The sequence below is a fragment of the Melanerpes formicivorus genome, unplaced genomic scaffold (assembly GCF_026170545.1).
Source record: "Melanerpes formicivorus ecotype bairdi unplaced genomic scaffold, bMelFor1.0.p_v2 SCAF_1, whole genome shotgun sequence".
In the NCBI taxonomy this organism is placed as follows: domain Eukaryota; kingdom Metazoa; phylum Chordata; class Aves; order Piciformes; family Picidae; genus Melanerpes; species Melanerpes formicivorus.
In genome coordinates, this window is record NW_027142353.1 from 41,168,499 (window position 1) to 41,186,492 (window position 17,994).

A 17,994-nucleotide genomic window follows, 5' to 3' on the forward strand; every position below is an offset into this window, starting at 1 on the left:
AAACACTTCCATAAGTCAGAGCAGGAGCCTCAGCTGAGTGATTTGAATAGTTCTCTGGAAGAACATGTGACATAGTTTCTGGAAGCAGAGTTGCTTCCTTGTACTGGTTATGGAGAAAATCTAAGAGAATCCCAGGATAAGTGCTTAAATATAGGTGCTGTGCCCATTGTGCTGTCTACCTACAGAATACATGTTACCAATACAATAGTCATGAACAACATAAATCCTCTTGAAAAGTGAGATGTCTTTCTATATTTGTGTTGCTTTTCAGCAAGTGAGGAGTAAGCTACAAAGGTATAGTGGATGTTTCCTGAAGTTGTCTTTCTGTTGTCTGTGTCATGGTGAAGAAGCATTAACTGGGACCTTCTGGGCATTTCCTTATTCTGTCTTTGCAGTTGCTACTACTGTTAGCTTCTGATCTGACTCTCACAACTTGATCAGGAACACATCCCAGATTCCAGATATCCAGTGTACTTTGGGTTATAGGCATCTCTGACATCAGTCTGTGCACTTATTTTTCAAGAAAGCGGTGGTTCCTGTGCTTAGGAAACAAAGTTACAGGAGAAGTCCATGAAGTGCACTTTATAAGTACACAAGGTTATTCTGGGTGTGAAGCCACACCTTAGATTATGTCTGAGAATGTGTTTGACCAACTAGCAAAGAACTTGTTGAGTCACAGTGAACCTCAGCCTTTTCCTCGTCTTTAGTTACAGTGTTCCCCTCCAGGTCCAATAATGAATGGAGGTTCTTCTTGCCCCTCTTTTTAGCATTAATATATTTATAAAAATGCTTTTTATTATCTTTCTGGCCAGTTTAAGTTCTAACTGGGCCTTTGCTGCTCTAATTTTTCTCCTGCATAATCTAACAACATCCTTAAACATATCAGGAGAAGCCTTCCCCTCCTTCCAAAGGCGATACACCCTCTTTTTTTCCTTAATTCCTTGAGGAGCTGCTTGCTCATCCAGGCCAGTCACCTGCCCCAGAGGCTCATCTTTTGGCACATGGGCACAGCCTGTTCCTGTGCCTTCAAGAGCTCCTGTTTGAAGTAGGTCAAACCATCCTGGACTCCTTGGTTCTTAAGGGCTGCTACCCAGGGAACTTTCTGACAAAGGTTCTGTTGGTGCTCCTTCCTATCTCCCTGCATATTGAAAACTTCACTATCTCATGATCACTGCACCCTAGACAGCCTCCCACCGTCACGTCTCCCAAGCCCTTGTAAAATGTCCCTTCACAGCTTTCTTAATAGGCCCCTTTCAGGTACTGGAAGGCAGCTATAAGGTCTTCTCAGAGCCTTCATCTTTCAGATGTGAGCTATCATAACAGTGTAGATCTAATGAAGCTATTTTGCTTCTATGCTTCCTTGTAACCTGGTTGTGTGCCCTTAGTTTGGGTTAATAACCATGAAAAAAGTTATGGTGGGCCTGAGGTGAAGCTTACTGTCAGCAAAGCTCTCTCGTATTCAGTGGGAGAGATGTAAATAGTCTACACTGACAAAGTCAGGGCGTTTTCTCTTGACTTTTCTTTCTTATGCAGGACAACGAAGACTACCCGCTGATCAGAACAGGACCTTATTGGAAGAAGTTCAAGGCCAATTTCTGTGAATTTATTGCAGTGCTTGTCCAACAGTGCCAATGCAGCATCCTCTATGATAGCTACTTGATGGACACCATCATCTCACTGCTTATAGGCTTAGCAGACTCCACGGTCAGAGCATTTAGACACACAAGTACTTTGGCAGGTAAAATAACTCACAGAACTGCTGTAGATTTTGGTTGATCTGTGTACAAACATAACTGCACAATATTGGAAGGCTGTCTTTACTGGAGCTGTTATTTTCTTATGCATTGACAATGCCTTCCTTCTAATGTACATTTACCGTAATAGAAATATTTATTCCAGTGTGTATCTGAATAGGATTTGGATGCTTTAGATAAAATAGATCTACAATTATTTTTTTCCTGAATAAATTTTTTAAATGCCTGACAAAAAATTTAGAATTATACTCTGTTCTGATGCTTTGTTCCCCTGCAGTAACTGGTTTTCACCGTCAGTTTTCTGCTTTGTTATTTTCCTCCTTCCATTAATTAATGTGCTGAGGTTACATTAAATGTTTCACCTATGAAAGCTTCCTTTGGAAAGCTGCTATGTTGTGGTGCCTTTGCTAAAGAGAAGACTCCTTTTTCATGCAACATGGAAGTATTAAAGCTACTACCTTTGTTGTTTGTTGTTGTTTACCAGCCTAAGGCTGGTAAGGTACCCTTTGTGCCAGGCAAAGAGCGCTTGAAGTATAATTAAAGTACATGGCTTGCTTTGAAAGCTCAAAAAAACCCACTTGAAATCTATGCAAACCATCTAGTGATTGATAGAGGATGTTGAATTTTTGTCAATTTAAGTAAAATATTAAAATTCCCAGTCTTCTATGGACCAGTTTTACTGGTCTTTTTGTTGTTATTATTACTGAAAATCACCTGTTCCACAGCTCTAGATTCTTTTGCAGAGAAATCAAAATTACATAAACCCAGTCAATTACTTCTCTGGCAAAAACTTGTAAATCACCAGGAACATCCCTAAGTTTTCCTTTTTTTTGATCCCTGTCTGCCTTTTCAACTAAACACTATTTTGAAAGAAATTGCTGTAATTGAGTAGTGTTTGTGTTTTGGATAAGAAACTGGATTTGGCTAACCCTATCCTTTCTGTGGTAAAGCAGTGAATGTGTTTATGCTACGTATCTCTGAGCTAAGCTAAATATGTTTGGTTTGTTTCCTTTTTAGCAATGAAACTTCTGACAGCGGTTGTAAGCATACATCTGAACCTTGATGTCAACAAGCACAATGCCCAAAGATTATATGAGGTGGAGAAGAAGAGGATAAGTGGCAAGAAGACCAGTTACAGACTTGACCAGCTAGAGAGAAAAAGGAAAGAGGTTAGGTGTCTTGTATGGGAGATGCGTGAAGATGTGAAAAGGGGGACTGCTGACAGCTTGCTTTTGGATGACTTCTCTTCTTTGAGGTTTATATTTTTATGTAATGCCTAGTGCAGAGCAGTGGTAACTGGCTAGATTAAGTGGTACAAATATGACTGAAGTAGTAACTGCCTTATGTACTGTTACTTCGTGATGTCTGTCCTACTAGTTGTTTATCTAAATTGGCATCATTAACCTTTGATCTCTACACAAATATGGACTTAAACACGTGTAACTGCATTAGTAGCTCTGGGGTTGTGCCAGTGCAGTTTTGCATATGTTTATACAAGCCAAAATGCTAGTTCTTGAACTGAATTTCAATGAATGAAAAAGGGCATGGGGCAGCTGTCACCTCTCTCTAAGTAATGCATTGTAAAAATGGTTGTAACTTCAGGTATGACCTATATCTTCTTGCTGTTCAGTTTCTGTCATTTCTTTCCTACTCAGCCAGGCAGCTCCTTAACAACTTCTAGACACAGGCATACAACTGTAAGAAGTAATTCTGGCTTGAGGGTAGATGTGACTTGGTGTATGAACATCAAGCATAGTTCCTCTCCTGACCTTATAACCAATAATGGCAGTTGTGAGCTCTGCATGTCTGTGGCCTGTCTCTGTCTCTTGGTTGGAGGGAAGAAGTGCTTGGGTGTTTTTTTGGTATCATTGTAAATCTGATCATAGAATCATAGAGTGCACAGGGTTGGAAGTAACCTCCAGAGGTCATCTAGTCCAACCCACCTTCAGTAAGCAGTGACATCCCCAACTAGATCAGGTTGCTCAGAGCCTGATGAGGCTCTGGGATTTTTTTTGGGAAAACCAGAGAGAGTGTGTATTGGTGGAAACCCCAAATTTGAAACCCTTCCTGATGCTATTGATGAGAGAATGTTTTTATTTGGTGCCTTATGTTTCCAGATGTTTGTCACTAGATTTTCAGGGCTTGGTTAAAATACATTATTATTATTGTGGAATAGGTGCATCTTAAAAACTCCTTTGTCTGCCCTTCTTCCATCTCTGTTTTAAGTGTATAAAAAGAGAAATTTGGACCTGTAAGTGAAGATCACTTCATAGTTGTGCTGTATCTTTCTTTGTATTGGTAGATGAAGGCAGACTAGATCAGACAAGTCCCTTGTTATCCTGGCTATCAGTTGGTATCTGAGAAACCTTTCATCAGGTCATAGCTACAAAATGGCCAGTTGCTAGTGCGGCTACACAGTGGTACCATGTGTAAACACAAGCAATTTGCACCACAGCAGTAATGCAAGTGCACTAATGCAAATTTTCTTTTTGTAGGGAATTGTGGGATCAGTGTTAACGTTCAGTTCTCTTTGTATTTCAGTGTGAGCATAAGCTTCTGGAGATACAGAACATGATGAATACTATTTTCAAAGGGACATTTCTAAGCCGTTGCCGGTAAGAATGAAAATAAAGATGTGATTTGTGTCTGCCTTCTCAGGAAACACTTGTTCAGATAGTCCAGACACCACAATCAAGTTAAAACATTCTACACGAGGCAAGTGTAGCAGTTACATTGTTTTAAAGAATGTAGTCTTACTAAGGACTCTGAAGTATGTTTCTTAAGTTCTTCCTGCTGGCTCTAGACTAGTGTATTTGTGAAGATATCCATAATTACAAAGTAATTATTGCATAAAACATTTGTACTTAGCAGTCACAGAATCACAGAACACTAGGGGTTGGAAGGGATCATCCATTCCAACCCTGCTGCTAGGGCAGGATCACATAGAGTAGGTCACACAGGTGGGTTTTGAATGGCTCCAGAGATGGAGACTCCACAACCTCTCTGGGCAGTCCATTCCAGTGTTTTGTCACCCTCAGTGAAAATGTTTTTCCCTATGTTTACATGGACCCTCCTATGCTCCAGCTTGAAACCATTGCGCCCTGTCCTGTCACTAGGCATCTCTGGGAAGAACCTGGCTCCATCCTCCTGACACTCTCATATATTTATTAATATTAATGAGGTTGCTTCTCAGTCTCCTCCAATCTGAAGAGCCCAAGCTCCCTCAGCCTTTCCTCATGAGGGAGATGTTCTTCTCCTTTATTCATTTTTGTGGCTCTGCTCTGGACTCTTTCAAGGAGTTCCATGTTCTTCTTGAACTGAGTGGCTCAGAATGGGACACAATATTCCAGATGTGGTCAAACCAGGGCAGAGTAGAGGGGGAGGAGAACCTCTCTGGACCTACTAACCACACCACTTCTAATGCATCCCAGGATGACATTTGCCATCTTGGCCACTAGGGCACTTTGCTGGCTCATGGTCATTCTGTTGTCCACTATGACTGCCAGGTCCCTCTCCTCTGTGCTGCTCTCCAACAGGTCAATCCCCAACCTTTACTGGTACATGGAGTTCTTTCCCAGATGCAAAACTCTGCACTTGCCCTTGCTCACCTGTCAATTGAAGACTAACTTATAATCTTAGTATGAAGTTATTTGTAATATTTTGGGTGATAGATGCTTCTGCATTGCCAGAAAAAAAATGTGGCAAACAATTAATATATATTAAATGTTTTTAATGTATTATTTTATAATTTCATAGCGATGTGGTCCCTGAAATCCGAGCAACTTGCATTGAAGAAGCAGGAAACTGGATGAAAACATACCCAGATGCTTTTTTAAATGATAGCTACTTAAAATATTTTGGGTGGATGCTGTATGATAAGGTAACATTTTAATTTTACTTTTTTCTTACTGGGGGCAGTAGGTGGAATTTGTGTTGTAAGAACAAAAAAAAAAAGGATATTAAAAAGAAATCATTGCAGGTTTTATTTTTTAAAGCCATTGTAGCACTAAATAACAGCATTTTTTTTCAGTTCCACAGTAGTGCTGTGTCCCTCAGAGATTCAGCAAGGTTGGAAGAGACCTCAGGAGCTATTACTGAATTGTAAAGTGGCCTATATCTTTTGAGCACATGCACCATTAAATGTTGGCTAAAATTCTGCTTTTAGATTTGGTGGCTGCATTTAAGATTTTCAGTATAACATTCAGTAACATTCAGTATCACTAAGGTTGGAAGAGACCTCAAAGATCATCGAGTCCAACCTGTCACCACAGACCTCATGACTAGAGTAGGGAGGACACTACTGCCCACTGCAGGCTTGAACTCACAGCCTTCCCATTCTTCCCAGTCTTATGCACTACCAATTGAACCACATGCTGTCAATTTTGTTTTGTTTCATTTTATAAAAAAATGAGTAAATGAATATTGCCTATAGTAAAATAATCTTCTGTAGTGCATTTCTCATGTGGAGTGAAATGGATAGAGCAAACACTTGCAGAAAGTCCGGTCATTTCCCAAAGAGTTTTCTCCTTTCCGTTATAGTAGATTTAATATTTCTTTTTAGGTAGAAAAATACTGACAAAACCTGTAAACCACACAAACTTAAACCCCCCCAACAAACAAAAAACCCAAACAAAAGAATCCAAACAAAACACCCTCTCCTGAAAACCCCTAAATAAAACCCTTGAGAAACCGCAGCCCACAACAACGACAAAATCAACCACCAAAAAAATCCCAGTAGCTCAAAACCAGGCTTTTTTTCCCCCTCATGCTTCTAAAGTGCATGGGAGATTTTAGGCAGATAGGAATATTTATTGTGAATGGCTAATCACTGAAATTGACACACTGTACTTCTGCAGGCCACCTTTTAAAGTGCATGTTGTTTCTGTCTGATTTCTGAAGTGTTTGGGTGTTTTTTTGGTATCATTGTAAATCTGATCATAGAATCATAGAGTGCACAGGGTTGGAAGTAACCTCTAGAGGTCATCTAGTCCAACCTGCCTTCAGTAAGCAGTGACATCCCCAACTAGATCAGGTTGCTCAGAGCCTCTTCAAGCCTGATGAGGTTAAAATACATCATTATTGTGGTGAAGCCCTGGAATGCGGTGTCCAGGGAGGTGGTTGAGGCCCTGTCACTGGAGGTGTTTAAGACCAGGCTGGATGAAGCTCTGGCCAGCCTGATCTAGTGTGGGGTGTCCCTGCCCGTGGCAGGGGGGTTGGAACTCGATGATCCTTGTGGTCGCTTCCAACCCTGACTGATACTACAGCTATCATACTACGTCCTCAGTTCTGTGTCAGGTTCAGGTGATGTTTCTGTCCTGTGAATGAAATTGTAGTTTTCCACAAAGCCAGGAGGGGGAGCACAAAGCCTCTTACTTCCCTCTGCAGTATTGTAGAAGTAGTATTTAGATTTTTAGCAGAACAAATCTATCAAGAACCTGTCATCTTCTCCTGCATAAATTTTATCTAATCAGAATATCTTTTTAGTATGTGTTCAGTTGTGAGAATTCTCAAAGAAAAAGTCATTTTTGAAGATGATGTGTCTTCATTCCCAGTGCTGTACAGGGAAAATTAACAGCTGGTGTCTCTGATTAATGCACATGGCTCATCCAATGTCGTTTATTTGGAACTGGAAATGGTTGTTTTTCATAAGCTTATTATCCGAAAGCAATGCAGATGCAAGCAGAGAGACAAAGTGAGAAATCTTTCATATTCCACATTTGGCCAAGAGCTGGTAGTGTGCCATTACTGGTGGCTGCATTCTTGGCTGTGCTTTGTGATTTGCAGCCACTATTAAATTGCCTGATTCCAAAATGAGAGCAGGGCATTTCTGGCAGCAACAGAAGCAGCAGTGCTTTTATATACATCTGAATATTATTTCCCACTACTCTTCCTTAATAAGCATTTCCATTCTATCTTATTGGGAGTGGGCAGCAAGAAACTGATATCTCCCAGAGCAAATTTTCTTTTAGAATAAAACATGGAGAAGTTTGCCAAATAATTTAGACCTCAGAGTTGAGCAACCACAAAAGTATTCTGATGGGGGGAGGGGGGAAGCCTGGCCAGGATCATCTACAGTTCTACAAATAGAGATTAAGTTCAGTCACTTGGGAGGCTTTAAAGTGAAGAGGGGAGGGGGAAGCAAGCGTGGAATTAACATTTTTTGTCTTAAGTTTTTTATTTGAATATAACTGTTCCTTCTTTCCCATGAACTGTTCCTTCTTCCCCCAGGTTGGACGTGATGATCTTTGAGGTCTCTTCCAACCCTGGTGCTAATGTGATACTGTGATGATACACTGTTTTGCCATTATACCCTGATAGAAAATAAGCTTTCACATAAAAATATAATGTTTCTTAGGTGCAAGAAGATGCTCCAAATTCAGTGGTACTATTCTCAGAACTGCATATAAGGGTCTCTTTTTGGTCCAGTAAGAGTTGTAGAATAATGCTATGAAGAGACATTTTTAGGGAGTTTATGCTCATCTGCTAGGAGTATTTTAACTTAATTTTTGAAGGCCAAATTGATACCAAACCTGACAGCTCTGTGCAGCTGAACAGTGCTATTATATGTAAGCCCAGTCACCTGTCAGTGCATTTGTGAAACCCAGGCACCTAACATGTGCTCAAAGGCACTGCTGTTCTTCCAAGGGAATATATAGCTACTAAATCAGCATCTCCAATCCAAACCAGTACTGATCTGGGCAGCAGGTGTGGAAGGGAAGTGCTATGTAAAAAGTTCAGGGTTAAAGACCAGAAAAATTCAGACAATGAAGAATAAGAATGGGGAAGGTAAAGGGCAGGACTAGCAGAGAGGAAGGTAAAGTCAATGGAGATGCACACTTGGGACTTCCTCCTGTGTTAGACTTAGCACTGTGTGGAACTTCAGGGCAAGATGTTGAGGTTTTCTCATTAAGCTGTTGAAAACCCTCAAGAAATCCTTTGGAAACAGGAACTTGCTGTTGAAATCAACTTCTCTGTCCTGATCACATGATCCTGGCAAATTTCAGGAGACTGAAAAAGTTTTTAGTTTTGCCTCCCATTCGACATGGCTCTAGAAACCGATCCTATGGTTATGGCTGCTTCTGAAATACTTCCTCCAAACAGATGTGTTAATGTAGCGGTTTTCTGCTCCACAGGTAATCTCTATGCATATGTACTGTGTTTTCTTTTTTATTTTTTTTTTCTGGGAGGGCAGTGTTTTGAACTGTTAAGCGGCAGGTAAGCTGGAATTTCTTTTGCTATTTTGGAGCAATTCAGAAGTAGACCTAGTTTTCCCACTTTGCCCAATTATATGGGGAGTGCTGAGGGCTAAAAAGTGATCAGATGACCCCAGCCTGTATTTGCAGTATTGAATGGCCCCATCTGTGATTGTGGTGAGGCTGAAATCTCATAAATGTGTTCATGCAGGGCTAGAGCATGTGTAGAGGTCTCTGATGCTTTCTGGCAGTCTGTTTGCAGTTCAGAGTAGAAGTATTCTGTGAGGCACAGCATGACTTCAGAGTGTCCTGAAAATGTGCTTACATGGTCCCCATTCACTCTGTCACAGCTTTGGAAGACCAAACAGGCAGGTATTTTGTCAAGATCAGAAAGGTAGTTCTGGCAAGGGGAGCAGATGTTTCTTCTTGCCTGTGTTGCTGTCAAAGGAGCTGAAGGTAAATAGTGAGATAATTTTAGAAGCACGTGAAGTAATTTTCAGTGACCAAGAAGCTATAAGGTGTGATGACTCTAGAAGAGGTGGTTGAGAAGGAGAAAATGCAGTTGAAAGCATAGGAAAGCAGCAGATCTAGTCATAGTAAAAGTACTTATTTGTTCATAGATACTGGAGTTAGTTTCCTTGACACTTAAAAGAAACATACACATACAGATTATGACTGAGAGCTTTCAGGTGGGAAATGGATAGCTTAGAAGGCAGGTGGTATTATTTAATATATTAAACCTTTATCTGTAGGCCCATGCATGATTGCCACCTGACTAACATGCAAGTGACATTACTAGCTGCATGCCAAGGGCTGTATGACCATCCAGCAAACCATCACAAACTTTTTCCTTTTTCCTAAAGCACAAATGGAGCCCCTCTTCACAAGCAAAGCCTTGTGATGAAATACTAAGGGCAGCTGAAGCTGGGACTGAGTACACATTGTCTGAGCTGAGTTTGTGCCAGTGTGAAGTGATGGGTGCCAAGTTGGGACTGTTTGTGAGTTCTGTGCTTAGTGGCCCTTGGTGGGTGTAGGAAGCAGTAGGTGTAGACAACAGCTTTTCAGGCAAGGCCTTTAATTTTAAAGTACAATGTAGCATATTTATTGTTGGTCTGTTACAGATAGATTAGAAATCCGTTCTCATTGTTACCTGCTGATCTAGCAAAAAGCTGTCTTATGTTTATCAAAGGCTGCTACTGGGTGTCATCCTCTAAGCAGGTGAACAAGAACTTATAATGGATAGCCTATGTGTAGGTGGTCTCCTTTCTTGGGTTTCCTTGATTATTCTTACTGCTATTGTAGCAAGATGAATTAAGGAAGAAATATGAATAGACTCATTCAAAGCCTGCAGTTCATTTAAGTGTCTCTTCAGGTATCCATAGCATTTTAAGTTTAAAAAGCACAGTGATTTTTCTGTCTTAGATCATAGAATCGTTTTGGTTGGAGAAGGCTTCTAATATCATGGAGTCTAATTGTTGACCTAAGAGCACCATGGCCATTAAACCATGCCCTGAAGTGCCAAGTCTACATTTTTGTTTTAACACCTCTGGGGACAGTGACTCTAGCTTCTCTCTGGGCAGCCTGTTCCAGTGCTTGACTGCTCTTTCAGGAAAGAAACTTTTCCTAACATCTGAGCTAAACCTCCTAATTTATGGCCATTTCCTCTTGTTCTGTGACTTGATACTAAGGAAAAGAGACCAACAGCTGCCTCACTACAACATCATTTCAGGTACTTGTGGAGAGCAATGAGGTCTCCCCTCAGCCTCCTTTTCTCCAGACTATACCATCTCAGTTCCCTCAGCCACTCATCATAAGATTTGTTCTCCAGACCCTTCACCAGCTTTGTTGCCCTTCACTGGACATGCCCCAGCAACTCAGTGTCCTTCATGTAGTGAAGGGCCCAAAGCTGAACCCTGTAATTGAGGTGTGGCATCACCAGTGTTGAGTACAGGGGCACGGTCACTGCCCTACTCCTGCTGGCCACACTTTTTTTCATACAGGCCAGGATGCTGTTCACCTTCTTAGCCACCTGGGCACACTGTTGGCTCATGTTCAGACAGCTGTCATACACCACCCCCAGGTCCTTTTCTGCTGGGCATCTTCCCAGCCACTCTGCCCCAAGCCTGTAGTGTTGCATGGGGTTGTTGTGACCCAAGTGTAGGACCTGGCACTTGGCCTTGTTAAACCTCTTACAGCTGACCTCAGCTCATTGATCCAGCTTGTCCAGATCCATTTGCAAAGCCTTCCTACCTTCAAGCAGATTGACAGGCCCAACCACTTTGATGTTACTGAGCGAGCACTCAACCCTCTCATCCAGGTAACTGATAAAGGTATTAAGTAAGACTTTCCCCAAGATTGAACCCTGGGGAACCACCCATGACTGGCCACCAGCTGGATTTAACTCCATTCACTACCACTCTTTGGGCTTGGCCATCCCACCAGTTTTTTACCCAGCCAAGTATTCACCCAACTAAGCCATGAGCAGTCAGTTTCTCCAAGAGTTTGCTGTGGGAAACAGTGTCAAATGCCTTGCTAAAGCCCAGATAAACAACATCCACAGCCTTTCCCTCATCCACTAAGTGGATTACCTTGTCATAGAGGGAACAATTCTTGCATCTTTGGTATTCTGTTGCTTTTATTAACTGTAAGGTCTGTGAGATTTTCTTTGACTCTTAGGGAGCCTAATGTAAACTTTGATGTCATCTTTAAGTTTTGCTTACTGCAGCCTTCCTCTGTGTGTGTGCACAAACAAAATGGTACCAATGTCATTAATAAAGAAGATGAGGCAGTATTTGGGTAGTCTGCTGTAGGCACCCATAAGAACTCTTGCATAATATAATGCCAGCAGAGTGACACCAAAAATACATGTTTTTTATTGTTAGTTTATTTCTTTCTGTCTTGTAGCAAGCTGAAGTGCGGTTGAAGTGTCTTCTGGGACTGCAAGGCATTTATAGAAGAAAAGAACTTGTTTCCAGGATGGATCTCTTTACTAGCAGATTCAAGGTAAATAGGTTACTGCTTGCTATTCTTCAGGTCTGGGCTGGGTGTACGCACAGGGTCTGGTGTTTTGATGGGAGCTGATCTCCCCACTCAGCTCCCCCTTGACTGACAGGAGCTTAGAGTACAGCAGAAGCAGCCTGCTTGACTGTGAGTGGGTGAAGTGGTTGTGCAGAGGTATTTCCCTCTGTTTCTATGGAATTTTGTGTTTCACTTTAGTTCATGCACAAAATGGTGTTAACATGCACCGTGGGTGGTTTTCTCCACCATTCATCCAGAATGGCCCACATTTTTTCCAGGATCTTTGGCAGATTACAAAGAGCTTCATACTTTAATAGTCTCCTTCCCCCCCCACCCCTTTTTCCCTGCCCTCCACCCATTATAATGGATTAATCTGGTAGATACTGGAGTGGCTGACCACATATCACACTGATGTGGGAATGGCTCTCTGTTGGTCCACCATGTCAGTATAAATCTCTTATCTCCTTTCTGAACAAGTCAGGTGATATGCTGTAATTAGGAGAGCTTGTTCTGTGGCTGCACTGATGCTGTACGCTGCCTTTATCATATTCCAACTTCCTGACTCATTTAAGAAGTAAGGCCTTTACTTTTTTTTAATCCTGCCCTTGGTAATGATTTTGTCAGCTTCTCTTATCCCAGTGGGGTTGTGCCTTTATAGTGTTTCAATAAGAAAGTTCAGGATGTTGTGACTGGTAGCTCAGTCCCTCTGCATCAGTACATAATCAATGCCTGCATGTGATGGCATTTCAAGTTCTTTTTTGCAAAAGGGACAGGGCTTGTCTGTATGTCAAAGAAGTTGCTAATAATAAAAAAATACCTATAGCACATTCTCAAGAAATAGATTAATATTGGTATCTTAAGAGTAAATTATTCAGACTGAAACTTGGCGATCAAAGATTAACCCCTGTTTTAAACGGTTATGTGGTATCCCCTATCTTTCTGTCTAACAGAAGATTGCTGTAAGCTGGATAACCAGCTACTGGGCTGGTATTCAAAGACTGATGAAAGAGTTCCAGTCTGTGTGTGTATATATATATATTATTGCAAGCTTCATCCTGCAATCAAAAAACCCCAACCCAAACACAACAATTCCTTCCTCTCTGAAGAGCAGAAATCCAAACAGCTACACACAAAACACAGATTAATCGGGAATCTTTCCAAGTTTAAATCATGCTTTCTCAGTGATGGGAAATGTAATCATAGAACCATGAATCCATTTCCCACAAGCTGGAGTTTTGCAATGCTCCCTCTCTTACCCTTGGGTGTTTGAATTTGGGATTCTTGGACTTCCACACTTTCCAGCTGAGCTGTGGAAGGTACAAAGTAAAATAAGTCTAGAGATTCAGAAATTATACGTCAAGAGAGAATGCTGTTAGACCCCAAACAAGCTAGTTCAAAGGTTTGGAACACCTCAAAGATGTAGGCTACACTGAGGAGGGCAAGTTCTTAGCTACATAGGGCAGGAACATTTCCACTGTTTTCTGAGGTGTTTGCATGTGCACCAAATTACAGTAATGTGAATGCTGGAATATTGTTGCTATTCCATGAAGTACCCTTATGATTCAAGTCCCAGTTGTCTTTCCGGCAAGGCGCTGGCTTCTGTAATGTGTAGGTACACACACTTTATTGTTGATGGGAGAAACTGATAATGTAATGCTTGTAATTTGAGGCTTACCTTCATTTAACATACTGAACTGCCAGTAGTAACATCTTAGAAACAAGTTGTCAGTCACTTTTAATTTGTAGACTGTAGTTGATTTCTTGTGAACGCATACATTACATCTATAAAAAAGTATCATATTACTGCATGATTAATTCAGTTAAAAAATTAACATGCTGTTAATTTTCAGGGGCTGGGGAACTACTTGGTAGTAATCAAGTTGCCTTGTGTCTCTTAGGAAATAGCTGCTGAAATAAAAATAAATCTCTGCTCTACTAGTGTAGGTGATGTAGCTGTAGCCAAACTATGTGTTTGTTGAGAACAGACCATGTTACATCTTTTTATTGTCATTTTGCATCCATTAGGATCGAATTGTGTCCATGCCTCTGGACAAGGACCATGAAGTAGCAGTTCAAGCCATGAAACTCTTGATGCTTATGTCACAGTAAATAATTTCTTTTTTAATTTACTGTATTGTTTTAATGGCAACAAGATCCAGATACAATCCTCATAAATCTTCCTGTGATCAGTTACATACTGGGAAACAGTAGCTCCTGGCAGGATGTGAGTTGCAGCTGCTCAAGACATGGCATTTCTTTCCGTGGGAAATACCACTGTTAAGAAAATCCTTGTGCTGAGATTCAGTATGAAAGCTACATTTTTTGTATCTTCCCTCTGAAAGGAAATTCCACTTTTTCATTTTGGCTTTCCTCAGATAGAGCATCTGCCTGTCTCAGGGGAAGTCCCCACTGAAGATGGGGTTCCCATCCCATCTTCTCTCCCAGGGCTGCCAGGCTTTGGCCAGTAGCTCAGGGAGCTCTGCCATCTTCCCTGTCTCCCCACCTGATGCTGGAAACCCTGAGCTTTGAGGCTGTTGCAAGAATTCGAATGTGTAGATTCTTGACTCCATGTCAGAGGACCTGGGAGCTGTTGAGCCCACAGTAGACTGACTGACAGGAATGGTGAAATGTATGATCTTGGTTTTGCTATTGTGGAAAACTGCCAGATGAGTTGCTTTCTTGGGCAATTACCTGCCAGACATAGATTTGTTAGGGTAATCGAAAGCTTAAGTGTGGGGACAACTAGACTAATGTCACAGAATTATATGAATCCTGTTCTGATACATCCTTGAGCAGAATGTTTATTTTAGAAATGGCTTTATTTGCAAAATATATGAAAAATACATTCTCCCTCTTCTTTCAATGCAAAATGAGAATAAAAACCCACTCCATTTAATTGTTAATATAGTCAAGATGTTAGGACTCAATAACTGCCTCTTCTGTCTTGGACTATAAGTTGAATTCTACTGATGCAGATGCTTACATCCATGTACAGCATGGCATATTGTCCAATAGCCTTGCAAGATTTACTTTTCTGTTTAAGCCCAAAGTATTGGTCATTGCTAGATGAGGATATTGACTTTAATGGACCAAATAATATGGTGTTGTAGGTATTTACATTAAATTTCAAGTACATTTGTCTGTTGAAATGCTGGCTTTGTAGTCTGTTCTCCTATCTCACTTCACACTCCATCCATTTGAGTGGCAAGTGGCATTTTTCTAGGCCTACTTCAACATACACATCAGAACAGCCTATGATGCTGTGAACATAATGTGCTTTTCTGAAGGGAATACCATTGTTTGGGCTTTGCTAGTAGTAGCTAGGGCTATATTGTTTGTGTTTACAATGTCTTTTTCTACATCCCTACAAAGCACAATACTATGTCTATGTGTATAATGTGTCCCTGTGCTAGGAGGAGCAGCATACCATTGTAGAAGTACAAAGATTCTCTACATGAATCATGGCTGTTCTTGTTCTGTGTCTCAAATAAGAAGTGCTATATTGGCACTGCAGCTGTTTATCACCTCTGGCTTTATTGTAAATGATCATGTTCTCATTAATGCAAGCTGTAGCTATAAAAGTTTGATCAATGTTTCTTTTTCCCTGAAGCAATTTTCCTAATTTTTCTTTAATATGACGTCCAATGTGAATAAATGCCTTCTAAAGTGTTCTGAATGATGTTTTCCCATCACAAAATGGAGTTTTTCCTAAGTAAAATGATACATTTTAAAATTGTTTTAAACTGGGTTGTGTGGAGAACTAGGAAATACATAGTTAGCTTTATTTGTGTCTATCGCACAGCCATCCTCCTATCTGCCTCTTCTCCCCTTCTACTTGCTCTGAGCTCTGCTGATTTGGCTTAATTGTAATAAAAGTGGGAATTGGGGACTCAATAAGCAAATTCAGTGACAGCTCTTCTTTCTGATAAAAACAGCACTGAGCAGTCTGTAACACCTGTATGAAGAGAATGCAGACAACACAGCCACATGTACAGATTTCTTAATTGCCTGCATCAGGGTGCTTTTCTAACAGGGAGAAGCTTAGGCCACAGCACCTACAGCAGTGTCAGAAAGAACTCACTGCTGGCATTGCAAGAAGCAAAGGAATTTTAGGGCTATTGTGTTTCAAATTGGTGTTTCTCATAGCTCAAAGCTAACATCTGGATATTGAGCAGTAATACTGCTTCATGCATGCAGTAAAGCATTAAATGGATTTGGGGACCACAACTCCCCTTCCTTTAAAGAATAATAAATGACAGCCTTTATAAGTCATACTTCCACTTTTGTGCATTGATGTAATCAGTTCTTTTGCCACTTTTATCATGCTGGATTGGTTTCTCTGTGGATGGCTCACTTTTATCATCTGCAAATTTGACAACTGAATTCTAGTTTCCCAACGACTTGCTCATCTAGTGAGACACACGAGACCTTTCAGATCAAGTTTCTATTTTTAAAGCTACTGGCAAGAACCTCTATCTCATGAACTTCCTGCATTTGATTTTGAATATTGGATTATTTTTAACAAATCAGGCAGTCAAGTACTGACCTTTAGAACATGTCTGTAATCTTGGAATAAATTGTTCATTGTTTCATGACATGTGTTGGCAGGAAGCAAGACCAGGAGTAACTTTTTTCCTCCAGTTAGTCCTTGGGTGCTCTGTGACTTTACTATGTCAGTAATTCCTCTACTAGCTTCTGTTATTGTCTTTTGGGTGAGTATAGTAGCAAGAGCTCATTGCCAGTTAGCTATTTTTTCTGATACTTTATGGCTGTGCTCCATATATGCTAGCAACAGCTTTGACCATCTCTTACACATCACTGCATTTTGGTCCTGTGGAATATATATTGACTATTCTGCACACTACTGGCTCATAAAACTACTATGCTGGCCTTTGCATTCTCACTCTTGCTGGCTAGAGAGGCAATGAAAACTCTGATCTTCTCAGTTCACTTAGATGATTATTAAAAAAACAAATGATTCCAGTGCTGATTCAGACCCCTCTTGAGAGGCACATATATATATATATGTATTTAAAAATCTCTATTTGTATGTTCTTCTTACCTGTCTCTGTGAGCTGCGATTTTTTTTTCCTTGTTTGTTGTGTGTTGTCTCAATTGAATGCTAAGATCTTTGGACTAGTAGATTTCTATTTTTACACAGCATGATGTGATCCCCAAACTGAAATGAGATTATGAGGTTTAGCATCATAGAAATTATTAATGCTCTTGAATTATGCATAATTGTTAGCATTAATGTTGCAAAGAATCTGAGAGGGAACAGAACTAGGAAGGAAATAAAGAGGGAGAAAACATGAGTGATAATGATAGACCAAGTAATCTTACTGAAAACATTGCCCTTTAGGAGGCAAATTAATTTGGTGTGCCTACTGACAGACAATTCTCATTTTTGCCTGCTCATTTTTGTCTGCTTAACTGCCAAAAGATTAGAGAGATTTTTGGAAGAGAGCAGCAAAAGTAATTAAGTAACTGTAGTAGATGAATGAAGAAAGGTTACAAGTGGTACAGGTAGAGGCACAAATCTACAAATAGCTTTAATATGTAATTAGCAAAGGTGAAGATTACTTTGTATTGCATTAGGTAAGTGTAACCAGAAATTAAACTGAGTTTGAAATACAAAGCTCTCAAGTTTTTAAATACTCTCTCTCAAGTTTGAAATCTGTAAAGAGCTGCCTGAGAATTGTGTGTATCTTGCAGATATTGAGGACTGCATGGAAATAGTTTAAAAACTATTTAGTGAAGCTGATAAATACATCAATTTTCACCACGGTGCTTTGATATTGTTCAGTAGAGTCAATTGATCTCAACAGTCAAGGAATGGAAGTTCCCAGTGTCCTGCTTAGTGCAGGAGGCCCAAGTCAAGTAGAGGTGCATCACTGCTGTGTTTAAAAATCTTAGTCTCCCTTCCAACTAGAGTGAGAAAGATGTTTTAGTTTGGAGACCAAGGGGCTAGGCTGGAGGAGAGGCTTTCGAAGTGGATTTGGCAAAGCATGTCATGGCAAGTAATACAA

The 17,994-nt window shown here is 40.5% G+C and overlaps 1 protein-coding gene across 3 annotated transcripts in view; it reads left to right on the top strand.

Annotated features, from left to right (window-relative positions):
• Positions 1–17,994, top strand: part of LOC137442397 (cohesin subunit SA-2-like) — a 74,123-nt gene that overhangs the window by 21,534 nt on the left and 34,595 nt on the right. For all 3 annotated transcript variants that reach the window (XM_068141104.1, XM_068141114.1, XM_068141122.1), the window contains 6 exons: positions 1,534–1,738; positions 2,772–2,923; positions 4,296–4,369; positions 5,511–5,634; positions 11,852–11,950; positions 13,991–14,070. In XM_068141104.1, coding sequence (XP_067997205.1) covers positions 1,534–1,738; positions 2,772–2,923; positions 4,296–4,369; positions 5,511–5,634; positions 11,852–11,950; positions 13,991–14,070 — 734 coding nt within the window. The remainder of the gene's footprint in view (positions 1–1,533; positions 1,739–2,771; positions 2,924–4,295; positions 4,370–5,510; positions 5,635–11,851; positions 11,951–13,990; positions 14,071–17,994) is intronic.